The sequence below is a fragment of the Agelaius phoeniceus genome, chromosome 2, assembly GCF_051311805.1.
Source record: "Agelaius phoeniceus isolate bAgePho1 chromosome 2, bAgePho1.hap1, whole genome shotgun sequence".
Classification (NCBI taxonomy): Eukaryota; Metazoa; Chordata; class Aves; order Passeriformes; family Icteridae; genus Agelaius; species Agelaius phoeniceus.
This window is the reverse complement of record NC_135266.1, coordinates 90,115,032-90,129,910: the sequence shown is the minus strand read 5'-3', so window position 1 is coordinate 90,129,910 and position 14,879 is coordinate 90,115,032. Positions and strand designations below refer to the sequence as shown.

The window sequence follows — 14,879 nt, the reverse complement described above, 5'->3', positions numbered from 1 at the left end:
CCGTGCCAGAGGACTGGAAATAGCAGGTTGCAAGAAGTGGTTGAGAAATTGAGCTTCTGAGTTGTGGCAGGAGCCATGTCCTTGGATTTTGGAGTCTGACAGAGGAAAATGACCCAGTAGCATGGTTCACGTGTAGAATGCATAGAGGACTTGGCAATACTTCTTGCTCCAGCAGGTCTCAGAACTGCTTGGTATTGAGAAAGAAACCTCTCACGGGAGGGCCCCTGCCTTTGTGCATGCAGAAGGCTCTTCAGAAGTCCCTTCTGTGCACAGTAATTGCATTCTGCAGAGGCTGAAACCAAAACATCCACAATAGGGGAACTGTCGGCAGCACAATGGTGCAGGATCATGAGGTGGACACAAGTCCTATGGGCAGGGCACGGGTTAAGCAGGGCCAAACCTCTTGGAGGGAGGTTGTTCACAAGTGAGCTGCTGAAACAGCTCCTGTCACCAGCTCAGAGCTCATCCGTGAGTGCTGAAGTTCACACAAAGCCCTTGTTGGCACTGCCTCAACCTCTCTGATGCTGCTTCTGCAAACCTGAACCATCCTTCAGAGACCTCCAGTCTGGAAAGCCTTTCCTGTCTGGTGTGTTTTCCTTTTTGCTCTGAGGTGCTCTTGGTGTTTGATTGGAGTGTGGAGTTGACCTCCAGTGTCAGGATGCAAAGGGAGGTAAAGATCTTCTAGGGCAGAATGTAAACATCTCTTTCAGTTTTCTTTTTTTTCTTTCTTTCTTCTTTTCCCCAGATCTGGGATAAAATAAATTGCTGTCCCCTGGATACCAGTGATCCTCCCACTCCTGCAATGTCCCAGAGATGGTAGGGCTCTCTCAGTTTTTCCAAATTATAAGTCAGGCATTGCTGCCTTCAAACATAGAGGGGAAAGGAACAGAAAAGAGTCTGGAACAAACACTGCTCTGCAGATCCCTTTTCTGTCCCTAATGCTGCTCCTCTGCAAGTGCAACCCAAGGGCTGGGTTTGTGAGACTGGGGGCTGAGGCTGTGCCTCTCCCTGGGTATTTCTGCAGCCTTACAGGCACTCCTTACCCCTGATGGACACCTTACCAAAGGCTGCATTTCCGGGGCCATTGCCAGTTCAGCAAACCTCGAGGGAGCCTTGCTTGCAGAGAGTCACGCTGGTGGCAAACGCTGCGCGAAACCCTGGAAGGAGGAATTAGAACGGCAACCTTTTCGTGGAATGTGGACAAGGTCTGAGGAATGCAGGATCTGCGGCTGCAGTGTTCCTAGGAAAGGTTTCTGCCCAGCACTCACCGCGTTATGCCCGATGTGCTCCAAGGGGATGGCCATTGGGATGTGAAAGAGAAGCAAGGCTCCCATCTTGCTCCTCTCGCACTCTCCAGTCAGGCCGCTCCTCTTTTCACCGTGAATCAAAACCATTATGTCTCTCCGCTTCCTTTCTCTCTCTTCTTCCCCTTGGAGCTGCCCAGGTTGTGCTGGGGGCGGGGGAAGGGCAGGAGGCGAGCGAAGGGCAGAGCGGGAAGCGATGAACGCCGCCGCTGCCCCCGCCCCGCCTCGCCCGCGGCCCCCCCGGCGGCACGGCCGGCCCGGAAAGCGAACCGAGCGTCATCCCGAGTGGGGAAGGCAAATAAAGGCAGGGTGGGACACCGAGCCTTGTACCTGCTGCCGGCACGGACCCAGCATTTGGGCCGGGAAGGCAGAAACAGCTGCGGGGGCCCCGTGGCCGCCTCAAGACAAAGAAATCCTCGTTAGCAGAAGCCAGAGCTGCCCACAGCCACCTCCTCATTGGCTCCCTTCGTCTGTGCCTCTTACGTAATCCTCACCCAACAAGCAACTCTGACCTCAATGAAGGGCACCCTGAGTGAAGGACAGCTCTGATTTGATCCTCAAATGTGAAAATTCGTATTTGGGAGGCTGCAGCCAGCTTGTGGTGGCTGCAGCTTGCGATTACTTTCAGAATATTTTGCTCGTGTTAAGAGTGTGTCTGTCACACTGTGAGCGAGAACCACGACCTCCATCTGTGCTGCGTTAGCAAAGAGAGGCTCACAAAAAATCACGATTGAAAACATCCCTCCTCTTTCTAGTCTTCTGACAGGCTGTGTCACCCCTCGTCATTCCCTTCTCCTCCTTTTGCTTCTTCTCCTTGTTACCTACCTACCCTGTTTCCCAGCCCTCCTGCAGGGCTTATTTAAATATGCTGCCTCTCAGGAAGCCATTTCCCAATGAAAAGTTGGCCCGTGGTCGAATTCTTGGGTATTTCCTCTTAAATTCGGTATAGGGCATCGTGAAAGAAGAACAAAGCGGATTATCTACCGGGATTTTTAATGGACACAGTACAGCAAGATGAACAGCGTGGGTTAAATACATAAATGCATTCAAACACATTCCCTCTGCACACTGAGATTTTGCTACTTTTGCTGTGAGTGAAAGGACAGATATTTTGTATTTATGTAAATCTAAGAAAATTTAATGCAAATTCACATCCTCCTGCTCTTTTGTTATTCAGCAAACAGTTTGGAAGTGGTTTGGAACCACTTAGGAGTTAGCTCAGTAAATATAATTCTTAAAATACCCAGTTATTGTGTTTTGCTTTTGCTCAGAAAATGGCTCGCAGTTAGGTAGTTCAGCCTTCAAAATAAACACAAAAGTCACCATCCTGTCTGCCCCCATCAGAACACAGTGACATGACTAGCAAGGTAATAGACCAAAATGCATAAATAATTGCTTCTAGGTGCATTCACCCCGCATTTGCTGGGAGCAGAAGAATAGATACCACGCATGAAAGCCCAAACACATCTCAGCCACGTGCTCACGTATGATGGCACACGCTGGCGAGCTCAGTGCACGCCTCAGTAGAAAAGTACCATGCTTTCCACACTCACAGCAGTAAGAGAATGTAACAGAGGGAAAATATCCCCTCCGTACCCAAACAGGTATGTACTGCACCTAAACACACGCGCACACCCACATAAACACCAAGCACAAACAGGGTACAGCACTGAAATTGTGACAGTGGACGGAGAAAATGACATTCCCATTGTTGTCTGCGCTGCAGGCAGACACGGACAGTGTCTGTTCCACACAATGATCTGTCATGTAACTTCTGCACCTCCCTCATTTTGTCTAAGGATCTCAGTCCCCGAAAAGGATGGAATATATTCTGCTGAGCTGGCAAAGCAACTGCAGACAAAGACTAGAGAACACACTGAGCAGGGACTGGCATCTGCAGAGCGCACAATGAGTGTACTTGCCTTTGCAACAAAGGGGAGAGCACAGATGGGAGAGAGGAGCAGAGGAAAGCTGCAGATCGATCTGGCAGGCGAAATGCAGAGTGGCACAGATCAGGTGGAGGAGCAGGAGCCACAGGGAAGAGCTAGGTGAGACAGTCAGTGGATACCCTCAGGGCTTGAGGGAAGCAGCTGCACACTAGAAGCCCAGGGAATCTCACCACCGGGATCCAAAGGGCAGGAAGAGTCAGAATGCAGAAACAGGCAAGAATTTCACAAAGAAGAATTTCACGTTGGATTTAAGGGGAAAAGCATAGTTGATACAACCATGCAGGGCAAAATGGGACATGAGAAAAACAAAGGAGGGGATGTGAGATGAATTTTGTACATAAGATACAGGATGTCACAAAGAGAAGCCAGGGAGAGGGCCATGGGAAGAGTGCTGCCAAGAACACAGGTAGGAGACAAATACCAAGAAGCAGCGGGTGAGGGAAAAATTGCAAAGGGGATGGGGTGGGGAGCATGGAAGGGACAATGTGAGGTTGCAGACTGCAGGTGCTGGGCAGGAAAGGAGAGCTCGCTGCTGCCATGCCAGCTTGCAGTGCTGACCCCACAGCTCCATCCCACAGGTTGCTGGAAACAAGCTCCCCTTGCACAAACAGGTGTTTGTCTGTTTGCATCCGTGGGTGCGCAGTCTGTGTCAACACGGAGCTTTGGGCACGGGAACATCTCTGAACATAATCCTTTGCTTTCTCCCCTCTAGGATGTTGTGTCAAGGCCTGTTTGTGCATTAATGTGAAGATGTCTTTGCCAAGGGATATGTGTCAATGCAATTTTGTGTGTTCAGTGGTTGAGTGTGTAAAGGAAAAGGATCCTGGAAAAAAAATCCTGGATCGGTGAGGAAAACAGCAGAGCAATGAACCACACACCTTGTGACAAACAGAAGCGGAGAGGAACAACATCTGGCCACTATATGGATTATTTAGGGTCCTATTTTTAGGTGTATATCTAGAAATTAAGATTTTCTTCATGCAAAAGAGAAGGATGAAAGAGGGGTACTTGAGCCAAACCAGGGCTGGAATGCTGATAGCAGCTAGACCTGAGAAATTGGCCAGATGGGTTTTGTGAAACAGTAGGGGGAAAAAAATTAGTTCATGCATTTTCATAATTTGGTTTATTTTGGTACTAGTCTAGATGTGTGTGTGTCTAGAGTTACAGGACTGTTTTTGGGGCAGGCACTCTGCGCTGTGTGTAGCCGGGAAGAACGTCAATTAGTCAGATCATGAGAGAAGCAGCTGTAGCTGTGGAGGAGACGAGATGGCAAGGTGGGGACCTTCTACCTCCCTGTCACACAGATCACAATTTATCCAATCTCTTTCATACTTTCCTTCAGGAGATATGTACTCAGTGTGCTGTGTTCCAGGAATACCAATGGCTTTTGCTGTTAAATGCTCTAACTGAGACACATTTGATTAAACTCAAGAGCATCAGCTCTAAATCCTGACTTTGCACAGAGGCTGAGTTTGTATCTGGAGGACAAGAAGGGCTTGTGCACCTCAATACATTTTCCAACCAGATGCGTTAATAACCTTGCCTTGCACCTGTGAGAATGACTGCGTACATGTGTATGTGAAAAGTGCATATTTAATGATTGGCTTTTCGCAAATATTAAAATGAATATTATATGTGTTGTGTTAGAAAGTAATGCTGTATTAATTCTCTTAAGTAGTGTGTTAAATATAGTTTTAGGCTATTAAAAATGTTAAAATAGAAACTATGCTATGTAAGATACTTTTTTTTGTAAAGAAAGGACTTACACTGAGATAGCAGCCACAGGACACCTAAATCTTTCAGAGAAAAAGAATTTATTGCCCTCTTATCAGAAGAAACGAACTTCTTCCTGCCTCGAAGGCACTGTTAGGATTCAGAGGAAGAAGTTGACCATGACCAGACAGAATCCCGTATTTGAATGGAATTTATGCATCATGTATGAGGTGTATGAATATGCAACAGGCTATTGTTTTTAAGGGTTAATCCTCTGTTAACGTGTGTCGTGCTGCCCAGAAAAAGGTACCCGGAGTACCCGGACGTCCGTAACTCTTTGTCTCTATTGTCTCATATTGTCCTAATTCAAATTGTCCAAATTATTATTACTCTAATTGTATTGCTATTTTTATAACCATTTTATTACTATTAAACTTTTAAAAACAAGTGATTGGCATTTTTCACACGTACATCTGTACACGCTCAGTTCTGTATGTAGGTAGGCCTGCAAATTTGTGCAGATTTATTTTCTTTTTTCTTTTGTATGAGCCTGTGACGAAGAGCGGGACAATATAAACCCTCTGGGAAAGGTGAAGGGAATTTAGTCATCCCAGTCTGCTCAAGCTGATAACCAAAGGCCTGAAGAGCGGCTACAGGAACATCTGTTTCATTAGCAACAAATCCCTGCAGTTTCAAGTCACCACCTGCGGTTCCCCAGGAAGGACCTTTGGCTAAAGAGAGACCCGGAGTCGGGAGATGATCCTTCCCAGCCCGGAGAGAGGCCCCGGCAGAACGTCTGCCGGACTCCGGGCCCGAGGCGGGCGACAGGGGTCAGTGTAGTCCGCCGTGCGCTGCCCGGCCGGTGCCCGGGAGCGGGAAGTCGGTGCCGGGCGCGGCGGAGCCGAGCCCACCGGGACAATTCCCGCGCCCTCGCGCGCCTTCCGCTGCCCCACGTGCCAGCGGCCCCTCCCGCCTCGCACTGCGCCAAAGGGCCCCGCACCCCCGCCCCACTGCCCGCCGCCCTAGCCAATAGGAAACCTGTTGCCAGGCAGACAGCTCATTTGAATGGCCCAATCAGGCGTCCCGGCCCCAGCCCCTCCTTATATGGGGACCGGGGGATGCGATCGCTAATCCGCCCCCCCGCCGCCGCCGGCTGCCCCGCCCACTCCCTCCGCGAAGCACCACCTACCCCTGCCCGAGGCCCCGCCCACTCCCTCCGCCACGCTCAGAGCGCGGGAAAAGCGCCCGGCGCTGGGCGGGCAGGCGGGGGGGAGAAGGGGAGGGGCGGGAGGAGCCCCGCCGCCGGGAGCGCTTCCAGCGGAGGAAGGGCGGGCAGCTGGAGTGGAAAATTCCAGGCAGGAGGCCGCGTGTCGCCAGCGCTGCCCTCCCACACGGCCCCGCAGCGCCGCTTCTCGCCTCCCCCGGATTTCTCCTGGAGAGCCAGCCAGCCTGTACGGGCGGCTCCCCGGGCGTGCTGCGGGCAGAGGGCTCGGCTCCCTTCCCCTCCCCGGACACTTCCCGTCGGAGCCGCAGCACCGCGGAGCGGAGCGGGGCTTTCGGCTGGCCTCGACGGGGCCGTGCGGCGCCTTGCGGGGACCCGCGGTGCGCCCCCGCTGCCGGGCGGCCGCAGCTGAGCGCACATTGTTCTAGCGGCCCGTCCCTCTCCCCTCCCTCCTCCGCCTCCCGTCCCTCTCTCCTCCCTCCCCAGGTCCCTCCTTCCCTCGTCACCGGCGCTGTATAAATCCCCTGCCCCGGCGGATCCCCCCACCGCGGGAGACCCTGGTACTTTGGCCCCCGGGGCGGGATCCTGCCGCCGTCTGCGGACCGCTGGGACTTTGTCGCTGACCCCTTCTCGCTCTCGCCCTCCCTCCCTCGCACAGTTCCCACCGGCCTCTTCCCTTCGCAACCAGGGGGCCAGGATGTCGGAAAAACGCGTTGAGGAGGCACCGGCGGAGCTGAGCGCTAAGGTGAGACACCTCCCTCCCCTCCCGCTCCCCTCTTCCCACCCTCGCAACCGGCGGCGCTCCCGGCGGGAGGGGAGGGGAGGGAGCGGGCTCGGCGGGGGGGGGCGGGGGAGGGGGGGCGCGAGGGCTCCGTGAGGTGCCCTGGCGGCGGGGGGCGCGCGCGGCCCCTTCGCGCGCGCCGCCCGGCCAATGGGGGGCGGGGGCGGGGCGGGGGGGGGCCCCGAGGGCCCTCGCGCCCCCCGCCCCGCCCCCGCCCCCCATTGGCCGGGCGGCGCGAGCGCGCGCTGGGTTCGGCTCCGCTCGGCTGCGATCGGAGCGGGGTCGGCGGGAGGGAAGGGGGGGGCCGGCGGGAAGCGGTGTCACGGCGGAGCAGGGGGAAAGTTGTGTGGACACAAAGCAAAGCGCGGGCCCTCGGGTGGCGGGGGAAGGAGGAGGGAGGGGTGGAATGGAGAGATGGAGAGAGAGAGGTCCGGAAACGCCTCGATCCTACGGGCAAGGTTGCCTTTTTTTTTTTTTTTTTTTGGTAATAAATCGTTAAAACTCTTCCGTGCCACTTCTGGTTTCCACACGCGTGTGCGGGCTAAAAGTAGCTGTGACGCGCGTTCGCTGTGCTGTTTTCCTTTGTCAGGCGGGCGGATTTAACGCCTAATATGTCTTCTCCTCTCCCGCTATGCCGCCTCTCCTCCGAGCCTTCTTTGTCTAGGCATCCTCGTCCTTTATTCTTTTATTGCCGCTGACCGCCGGAATGTTGTTGGTTTTCCCTCCCCCCTTCCCCCCCGCACCTCGTTTCATATCTAGGAAAGGAAAGAAAAGAAGGAAAAACTCGAAGAGAAAGCAGTCCACAAAGAAAAGAAGAAGGAGATAGTAGAGGTGAGGCTCTTCTGAGGGACGGATTTGGTGACGTCGGGGAGGTTTTTGTGCTCGCTGTGGGTAGCGAATAGGAAGGGAATATGGGAGATGAAGAAAGAGAGCAGGCAAAGAGAGATCCAGCATAAGAGGTAGAGTGAGCTCTTGGATAATTGTGGAGAATGGGCCTTGAAGGACATGGTGTAGTCAGCACGGCCCATGGGGGAGAAAAAAGGTCAAAGAAGGGAATGGAGCACAAGTGGGAGAATGTGGCACGGGAGATGTGGTCCTGCGCCCACTGGGGTATCCTGAGGTGCGCAAGGAGCATGTGTTGGAGAAGGTGAGGGGAGGAGCAGTGAGGAAAGGCACAGATTGATGGAGGTTGGGAGGGATCTGGAAGCAGATGTACCATGAGCCTCGGCTAAGTCATTAGCCTGTAATCAGAGGGATGCTGTGGTTGTTGGGAGGGATGGCAGCAGCTCATCGGGATGTAAGACAAGGAGCTTCGTGTTGTTGGGGATGGACTGGAAGGATTGGCTTTGTGAAGGAAGGCTGGTTGGGAGGAGTGTACAGCAAGGGTGGTGGGAATAACGGTGTCAGGGCAACAATGCACTCAAATGCATACCTGGAGTGGCTGGAGCTCTGGAACTTGTTGTGCTTGTAGCAAAGAGCACGTGGAAATGTCATCCTGGCACCAGTTTCTGCTCTGACCAGTTTGTTTCATTCAGGATGAGGAGAACGGAGCTGACGAGGATGATGAAGAGAATCCTGATGATGTGGATGAAGAAGAAGGTGGTGATGAGGATGAAGGTAGGGAAAGTTGAAGGAATAGGAGGCTGCAGAGGAATAGAGGATTGTGGAGGGAAATTCTCTCTCTGATCCCTCTTGACTGTGAGATTAAATGCTGCTTCAGTTTAACCCTGATTTTCCTTTCTTGCTTGTGCTTAGAAGCAGATGAGAATGGGCAGGAGCAGGATGGCCACGCAGAGAAACGATCTGCAGAGGAGGAGGAGGTGAGCAGTAGTGTGAGAATAATGGAGGGGAGAGGGAATGGGGCTACTTGCTGTTTGTTGAGCAAATCCATGTGGATGCTGCTGCTGAGAATCTCAGATAGGCTTTGGGTCTCACTGCTTCAGGAGCAGATGGGTAAACAAATCTGATGTGGTGAGGGGATTGTAAATCATTGGTGGATGCTCCTTGTAGGATCCAGGTCCTTGCACCAGCAGTTGTGGTGCTGAGAAAGTGAGAGAGTCGAGGTGCTGAGGTTGCGCTTGGCATTGACCTCTGAACTACCTGTGTCTTCAGGGCTTCAGGCCGGGAGGTGGACTTGTAAGGGTGTGGTGACTGAAGGGTCTGATCTTCCACATTAAGGGCAGACCCTGAGGTCTGTCTGGAGTGGTGTGAGCCTCGGTTTCTTACACCTCCTGGAAGTAACAGCATGGGCATGGTGTCCCTCTGGATGGAACTGTCCACATCTTAACCACGACCAACAGAACAGCTGTGTCAGGCACTCCAGGGTGCTTTAGAGGGGAGTGGATTTGGGGTGGGCCTAACAGAGATTTCCATATGGAGGAAAGAGAGCAGCAGTTAACAATTCTGTGGAGAAATTATGTACCTTGGGGTGCTGACTGTTTGATGGTAACTCCTTCTTTTTCCTCTCTGTGGCTGATGCAGGATGAAGTGGATCCAAAGAGACAGAAGACAGAAAACGGCTCTTCAGCTTGAATCCTCCCCTCCCATCTCCCCTGTTCCGTCCATCTCTCTTCCTCCATTCCAGCCTGTGCTTGCACTGCCCGTTAGCCTCTGGCTTCACACAATCTCAGATGAGGAAAGATTAGAAATGCTCTCAGACGGGGAAGACAGCAGTTCCCTTCTCACCCAAAGACCTGGCCTGTCCATGGTATCATTCCCCAGCTGAATGATCCCTGTCCCTGCATCCCTTCACTGCACCCTGCTTCCCAGTGCTCCTCTTCCCTCAAGAATCTCATAGTTTCCTGGGCACACAACCTCGCCAGGCGCTTCACGTGGCAAAGCCCCTCCCATCCCCTTGTCACCTGTCCCCTTGTCACCTGCCCTCCTGTTTTTGTCACTGGTGTGAGGTTCTTGAGAGCTCCCGCCCCCCCGGCCCTGCTGCCAGAGCTCCTCCCTGAGCCAGGAGGTGCAGGCACAGATCTCATGGTGCATTCCCCAGCCCCAGGCCTCTTCTCATCCTGCAGCTTTCCCGCTGAACCCTGAGAGACAAAGAATATTACAAGCAAATAATGGTTGTATTAAGCAACACATGGAGACAGGATTTATTTTAAGCTTTTCTTTTTTTTTTCCAAGTTTACATGACAGCAAGCTGGCCCTCGTGAATTTTTCGGAAGATAAGGGTTGCTTTTATATATGAATTTCATCTGAGCTGTGTATTTTTTTAATTTGGAGGCTTTTTTAAAACAAATCAAGAGAGACACAATTGGGGACCAAACTTTGATTTCCATTTTTTCCCTTCAGATTTTTCTTGTGACCATTTTTTGTAAATTAAAGGCAGTATAGCCACAGCGTTTTCTATGGCACAGACATCACGAGGATGATAGATATAAATATATATATTGTTTTCAACAAGCACTGTAAATAAAAGCGTTTAAAAATGTTTCAAACTGCTGGTGTGCATGGCTGTGCGTTCACATCCTGCAGGGCTCGGTGGGAGTTGTGGGCAGAGGGGGTGGCCAGCCCGGCAGTGGGTGGAGAGGGGAGCCGGAGGGTGATCAAGGGGCGTGTGTTGGGTGTTTAGGGGCCCCTTGTTGGGGCCACAGCGAGGGCACGGCACAAACGCAGGACGAGGCTCCGGGGCTGTCCTGAGTCTCTTGAAAGTGCTGCTGGGCAGAAGGGGTTTGGGAAGGGAAGCAGGCTGTGGCTGCTGGCTGCAGGCCGGCCCTGCTGCCCGTGGCCCCTGCCCTGGCGGCCTCCAGGCGTGACTCACCCGGCTCCAGCCGCAGCGGCCGGGAGCGCTCCGAGAGGCGGCAGCTTCGCTTTTGTCCCACCGCCTGCCTTGGGGAGAGCTGTCAAGCGTTTGTCTTTTTATCTGAGCAGACCTTTAAAGCTGCCGTTCGTGTTTCTTCTCTTTGAACCCGCGCTTTGGCAGCCGCGCAAGGAGCCACCGGGAGCTGTAAATAATCCCAACTTTTGTGTCGGCGTCAGCGGCTTTGTGCTGCTCCGGCTGCGGCGGCGGGTCGCCTCTGGGAGCGACAACACTCGCTCGTCTCCAGAGGGGCAGAGCATCCGCGGCATTCTCTCCCGGTGCGGGGCTGGGCAGAGGGACAGAGCTGCTGCCAAGCTCCGCTGCCCGGGGGGTCACCCTGCATCCCGCAGCCCGCTCCCGGTGGAGCTGCCGGCCCTGGAGCCGCGGCCAGCGGGGGCTCCCTGCCCCGGGAACGGCGGTCCGAGAGCAGCTCCAGCCCGGGAGTGACCCGCACCGCCCCTGCCTGCTCCCGCCGGGATCCATGGGCTGCTCCAGCCCGGGAGAGACCCGCACCGCCCCTGCCTGCTCCCGCCGGGATCCATGGGCTGCTCCAGCCCGGGAGAGACCCGCACCGCCCCTGCCTGCTCCCGCCGGGATCCATGGGATCCATGGGCTGCTCCAGCCCCGGAGTGACCCGCACCGCCCCTGCCTGCTCCCGCCGGGATCCTTGGGCTGCTCCAGCCCGGGAGAGACCCGCACCGCCCCTCCCTGCTCCCGCCGGGATCCGTGGGCTGCTCCAGCCCAGGAGGGACCCGCACCGCCTGGTATCCATGGGCTGCTCCAGCCCCTGCGTACCTCGGAGCCGCGCTGGTGCCATTTGGTATGCCCAGCGTCCTTCCATTTAAAAAAAAATTACAGATTCTAGTCTCTGCTCCAGATTTGGGCAAGTCCTCAGGACTTCCCCAAACTTTCTGCTTGGTAGCCAGCTTTTACTGCTCAGTGCTGAAGCCGAATTATCAGTGGGTGATAGCATCTCTGCACAGGCAGATTAGAGTTTTCATACTTCCTCCCCACCACCCGTGCAGCGCCTGGCTGGGGGTAGTGAAAAATGTGCTTGCTAATGAGAAGTTATGGAAGCATAATTCCATCTCTGCTTCCTATATGGATGCAACAGCAGTACCACTGGCTCTATCCAGGCAGTCATCCAGAAGGAAGTGGGGCAGCAGCTTATTGTTAGGCCAGCACTAGCAATGTGAGCAGCCACCCTTCCTTTCCTCTGAGGGAAATATTGCAGGACAGAGGGAAGTGACAAAGGGCTGCCAGACAGCTTCTCCATGTCTCTATGGGCCCCTTGGCTCCCCAGTTTCTACTATTTCTTCCGCCTAACTCATTTTTATTGAACACCTTTGTCATTGTCTGTGGATAGTTAGAAGATACAGCTAGAGATACAGAAACAGAAAAATATCTGCTTTGGGTTTTTTTCATGTTGGTGACCTGCAGGGCATCATCTCTGACTTGAGGTGAGGGCTACAGATAACACAGTGGAAAATCACACAGTTTGTTCCTTTCCTGTAGATCTGCAAAGATCCATGCTGAATCCAGTAGTATTTTGGCTGACAGAGTGAGCCCAGCAAACAGTGGCACAGGTTTCCAGTAAGAGTTGAGGATGCAGGGCTTTGCACTGTGCCTCATTTCCAGCCTGCCTGTGTGCTTGGTTTGTGTCCGAGCCTGCAGGTTTGTCCATCTTTCAGCCTGATTCTTCTTCCACAATGAGATCAGTCGTGTGGTGCTGGTGTCAGCAGGGTAAGAACAAAGCCTGTGTTCACCAGTGATTCCTCAGAAATTATGAAGCCTTTTCGGGGCCTTATTCGCCTTCCTCGTCCCTGTGCTAATTCTCCGCTCATTTCATTTAATTCCTGTGGCCATCTGTTAACCTCATCAGCTGGGGGCAGAACTCCCTCAGCTGTCCCCTCCTTGCTTCCCATGGAACCTGCTGCGAGCTCACAGCAGATCTGCTCCTGCCAGCCAAGCAGCGCCGGAGATTTCCTTCTTCCTCCTCCTCCTCCTCCTCCAGGTCTGCTTGCTTTGAGGGAATTGTGGAGGTGTCGCTGTCGTGCTCTTGCAGGCTCTGCTAACTTCCCTCTAGACTGACAATTTCTGCTTCTGATGGCCCTTTGGTGTGGTCTGGAAAAGCAAACGCTGGCACCAGTGCAGAGAGCAGGTAGAGCCCCCTGTGAGGAGGTCTTAGCTGGGTCCCTGTCCTAGCTTGGATGAGTGAGTGAATCCCTTGTTCCTCGGCAGGGGTCACTGGACAGGTGGGACCTGGGCCCACCAGAGTGATGAGCAAACCTCCTGAGGGCTGCTGTGGTTGTGAAAGGGGTGCCAAACCTATGGGGACAGCTCTGGCTGCTGCAGGTGACCAACAATGCTGCCTTGTTGGGTGAATAAAACCAGCTGTAGCTCTGGAATCAGCTCTGATGTGACCAAGAGAGTTGGGGATCTTGAGATGTCCCTTTCCACCTACCAATTTCTGTGATACATGAAGAAATAGAGGCCTGCCATTGAAAATGTGAGCTGAGTCTGAAGATATTTTGAAGTGCTGAGCCCAGAAATAAATGCTCTTTGTATCTTATAGCTATCACCTTCTCATTTCCCCTTAGGCAAATGATCCTCTCTGCCCAGCTTCTTTGTCTTTCACACCAGTTTTATCTCAACAGATGATACAAGAGTGGAATAATCAAAACCATCACACGGGCAGAGTCGTGAACCCTCCTTCAGACGTGGAAAAAGTGAGCCCTCCAGCACTGCTGGCCGGGGAGGAAAACCCTTCTTGCTTCAGGAAAGTCCACAATCACCTTGTTGCACTAGCTTTAAAAAACCAGTGAAGACCAATCATTCCTCCTCTCCCCCTGGGATCAGGGGTTCTTTAGTCCCTCTGGTTAGGGGACACATTGCTCTGCCAGGTCCCAAATGCCATATGGGAAGCTGGAAGCGCTCGCCTTCCCAGATCCTTGGGAAGCCCGTGTACTTTTCCCTCCCACCTCTCTCCCTTATTTCAGACACAGAGTCAAAGACAGCCATGCTCGTGGCTGCTCCAGTCTGCTGTCTCAGGGAAGGAGTCTGTGTTTGCATGTGTGGGCTCAGGCTCAGGACAGATTGCAGATGTCTCATCAGTGGGTGAATTTGGGGTGTCCTTCTGTGCTGAGATGACCCCAGCTGGACCCCAGAAGTCCACCAAAGCTGCTCTAATGCTCCCCTCCTCAACAGGATGGGGGATAGAAGATACAGTAAAGGCTCACATCAAGGAAGGTCCATGGGTCAAGATAAGGATAGGGAGAGATCATTCACCAATTACTGTCACAGGCAAACCAGGCCTGACTTGGGGAAAATTTAATTTAATTCATTAATAATCAGATCAGAACAAGATGATGAGAAAATAAAGCCAAATCTTAAAACATCTTCCTCTCACCCCTCCTTTCTTCCTGGGCTCAGTTTCACTCCCAGTTTTCTCCATCTCCTCCCCTCCAGCAGTGCAGGGATTTGCAGCCAGTTCATCACACGCAATTTCTCACAGAAACCACCCCATGGAGCCCCTCCATGACTAAAACCTTGCCATGCAAACCCAGTACTATTTCCTGGTGAGCTTTTATGGTTTTAGCAAAGCCTGGACAGTCACAGGGGTGAGGAGAGACCTAAGGTTTCTAAGTGTTCAAGGATCTCAGCCACACAACATGGGCCCAGCCAGCGTGGTGCCACCAAGCACAGCTTTGCTTTTGAGGGAGATATATCCTATCAGACACAGAAGGTGCTTTCCTGCCTCAGAAGAGCACACAACTCCTGTGTGTGCTGTGGGTGACATCTGACTGATGCTGCTTGTCACCAGGGGGCTGGAGGAGCTGCACATTCTATACACCTCTGGTGCTTTTTGAAATTACATTTATTGCTCCCATTCTCTACCAAGTATCTTAAACTCTGCATCTCAAAGCATCCAGGTCAGCCTCTCCAGTGTCCTGTCTGGGTACAAGGTGCTTTATTCTCAGTTCAGTCCCTTCAGCCACGCAGTGGGGTCATGTCAGCAGGGTGTTTGCTACATGTCCTGCAGTGAAGGATCTTGTCCCTAAGTACAAAATGTTACCAGGGCTCCCTGCATCCACGACAGAAG

At 53.2% G+C, this 14,879-nt stretch overlaps 1 protein-coding gene across 1 annotated transcript; it reads left to right on the top strand.

Annotated features, from left to right (window-relative positions):
- Positions 1-6,301: 6,301 nt before the first annotated feature.
- PTMS (parathymosin) lies at positions 6,302-9,503 on the top strand. The gene is made up of 5 exons (XM_054654677.2): positions 6,302-6,933; positions 7,729-7,800; positions 8,505-8,586; positions 8,725-8,789; positions 9,451-9,503. The coding sequence occupies exons 1-5, from the start codon at positions 6,886-6,888 to the stop codon at positions 9,499-9,501; spliced, it is 318 nt and encodes a 105-aa protein (XP_054510652.1). The 5' UTR covers positions 6,302-6,885; the 3' UTR covers positions 9,502-9,503.
- The last annotated feature ends 5,376 nt before the right edge of the window (positions 9,504-14,879 follow it).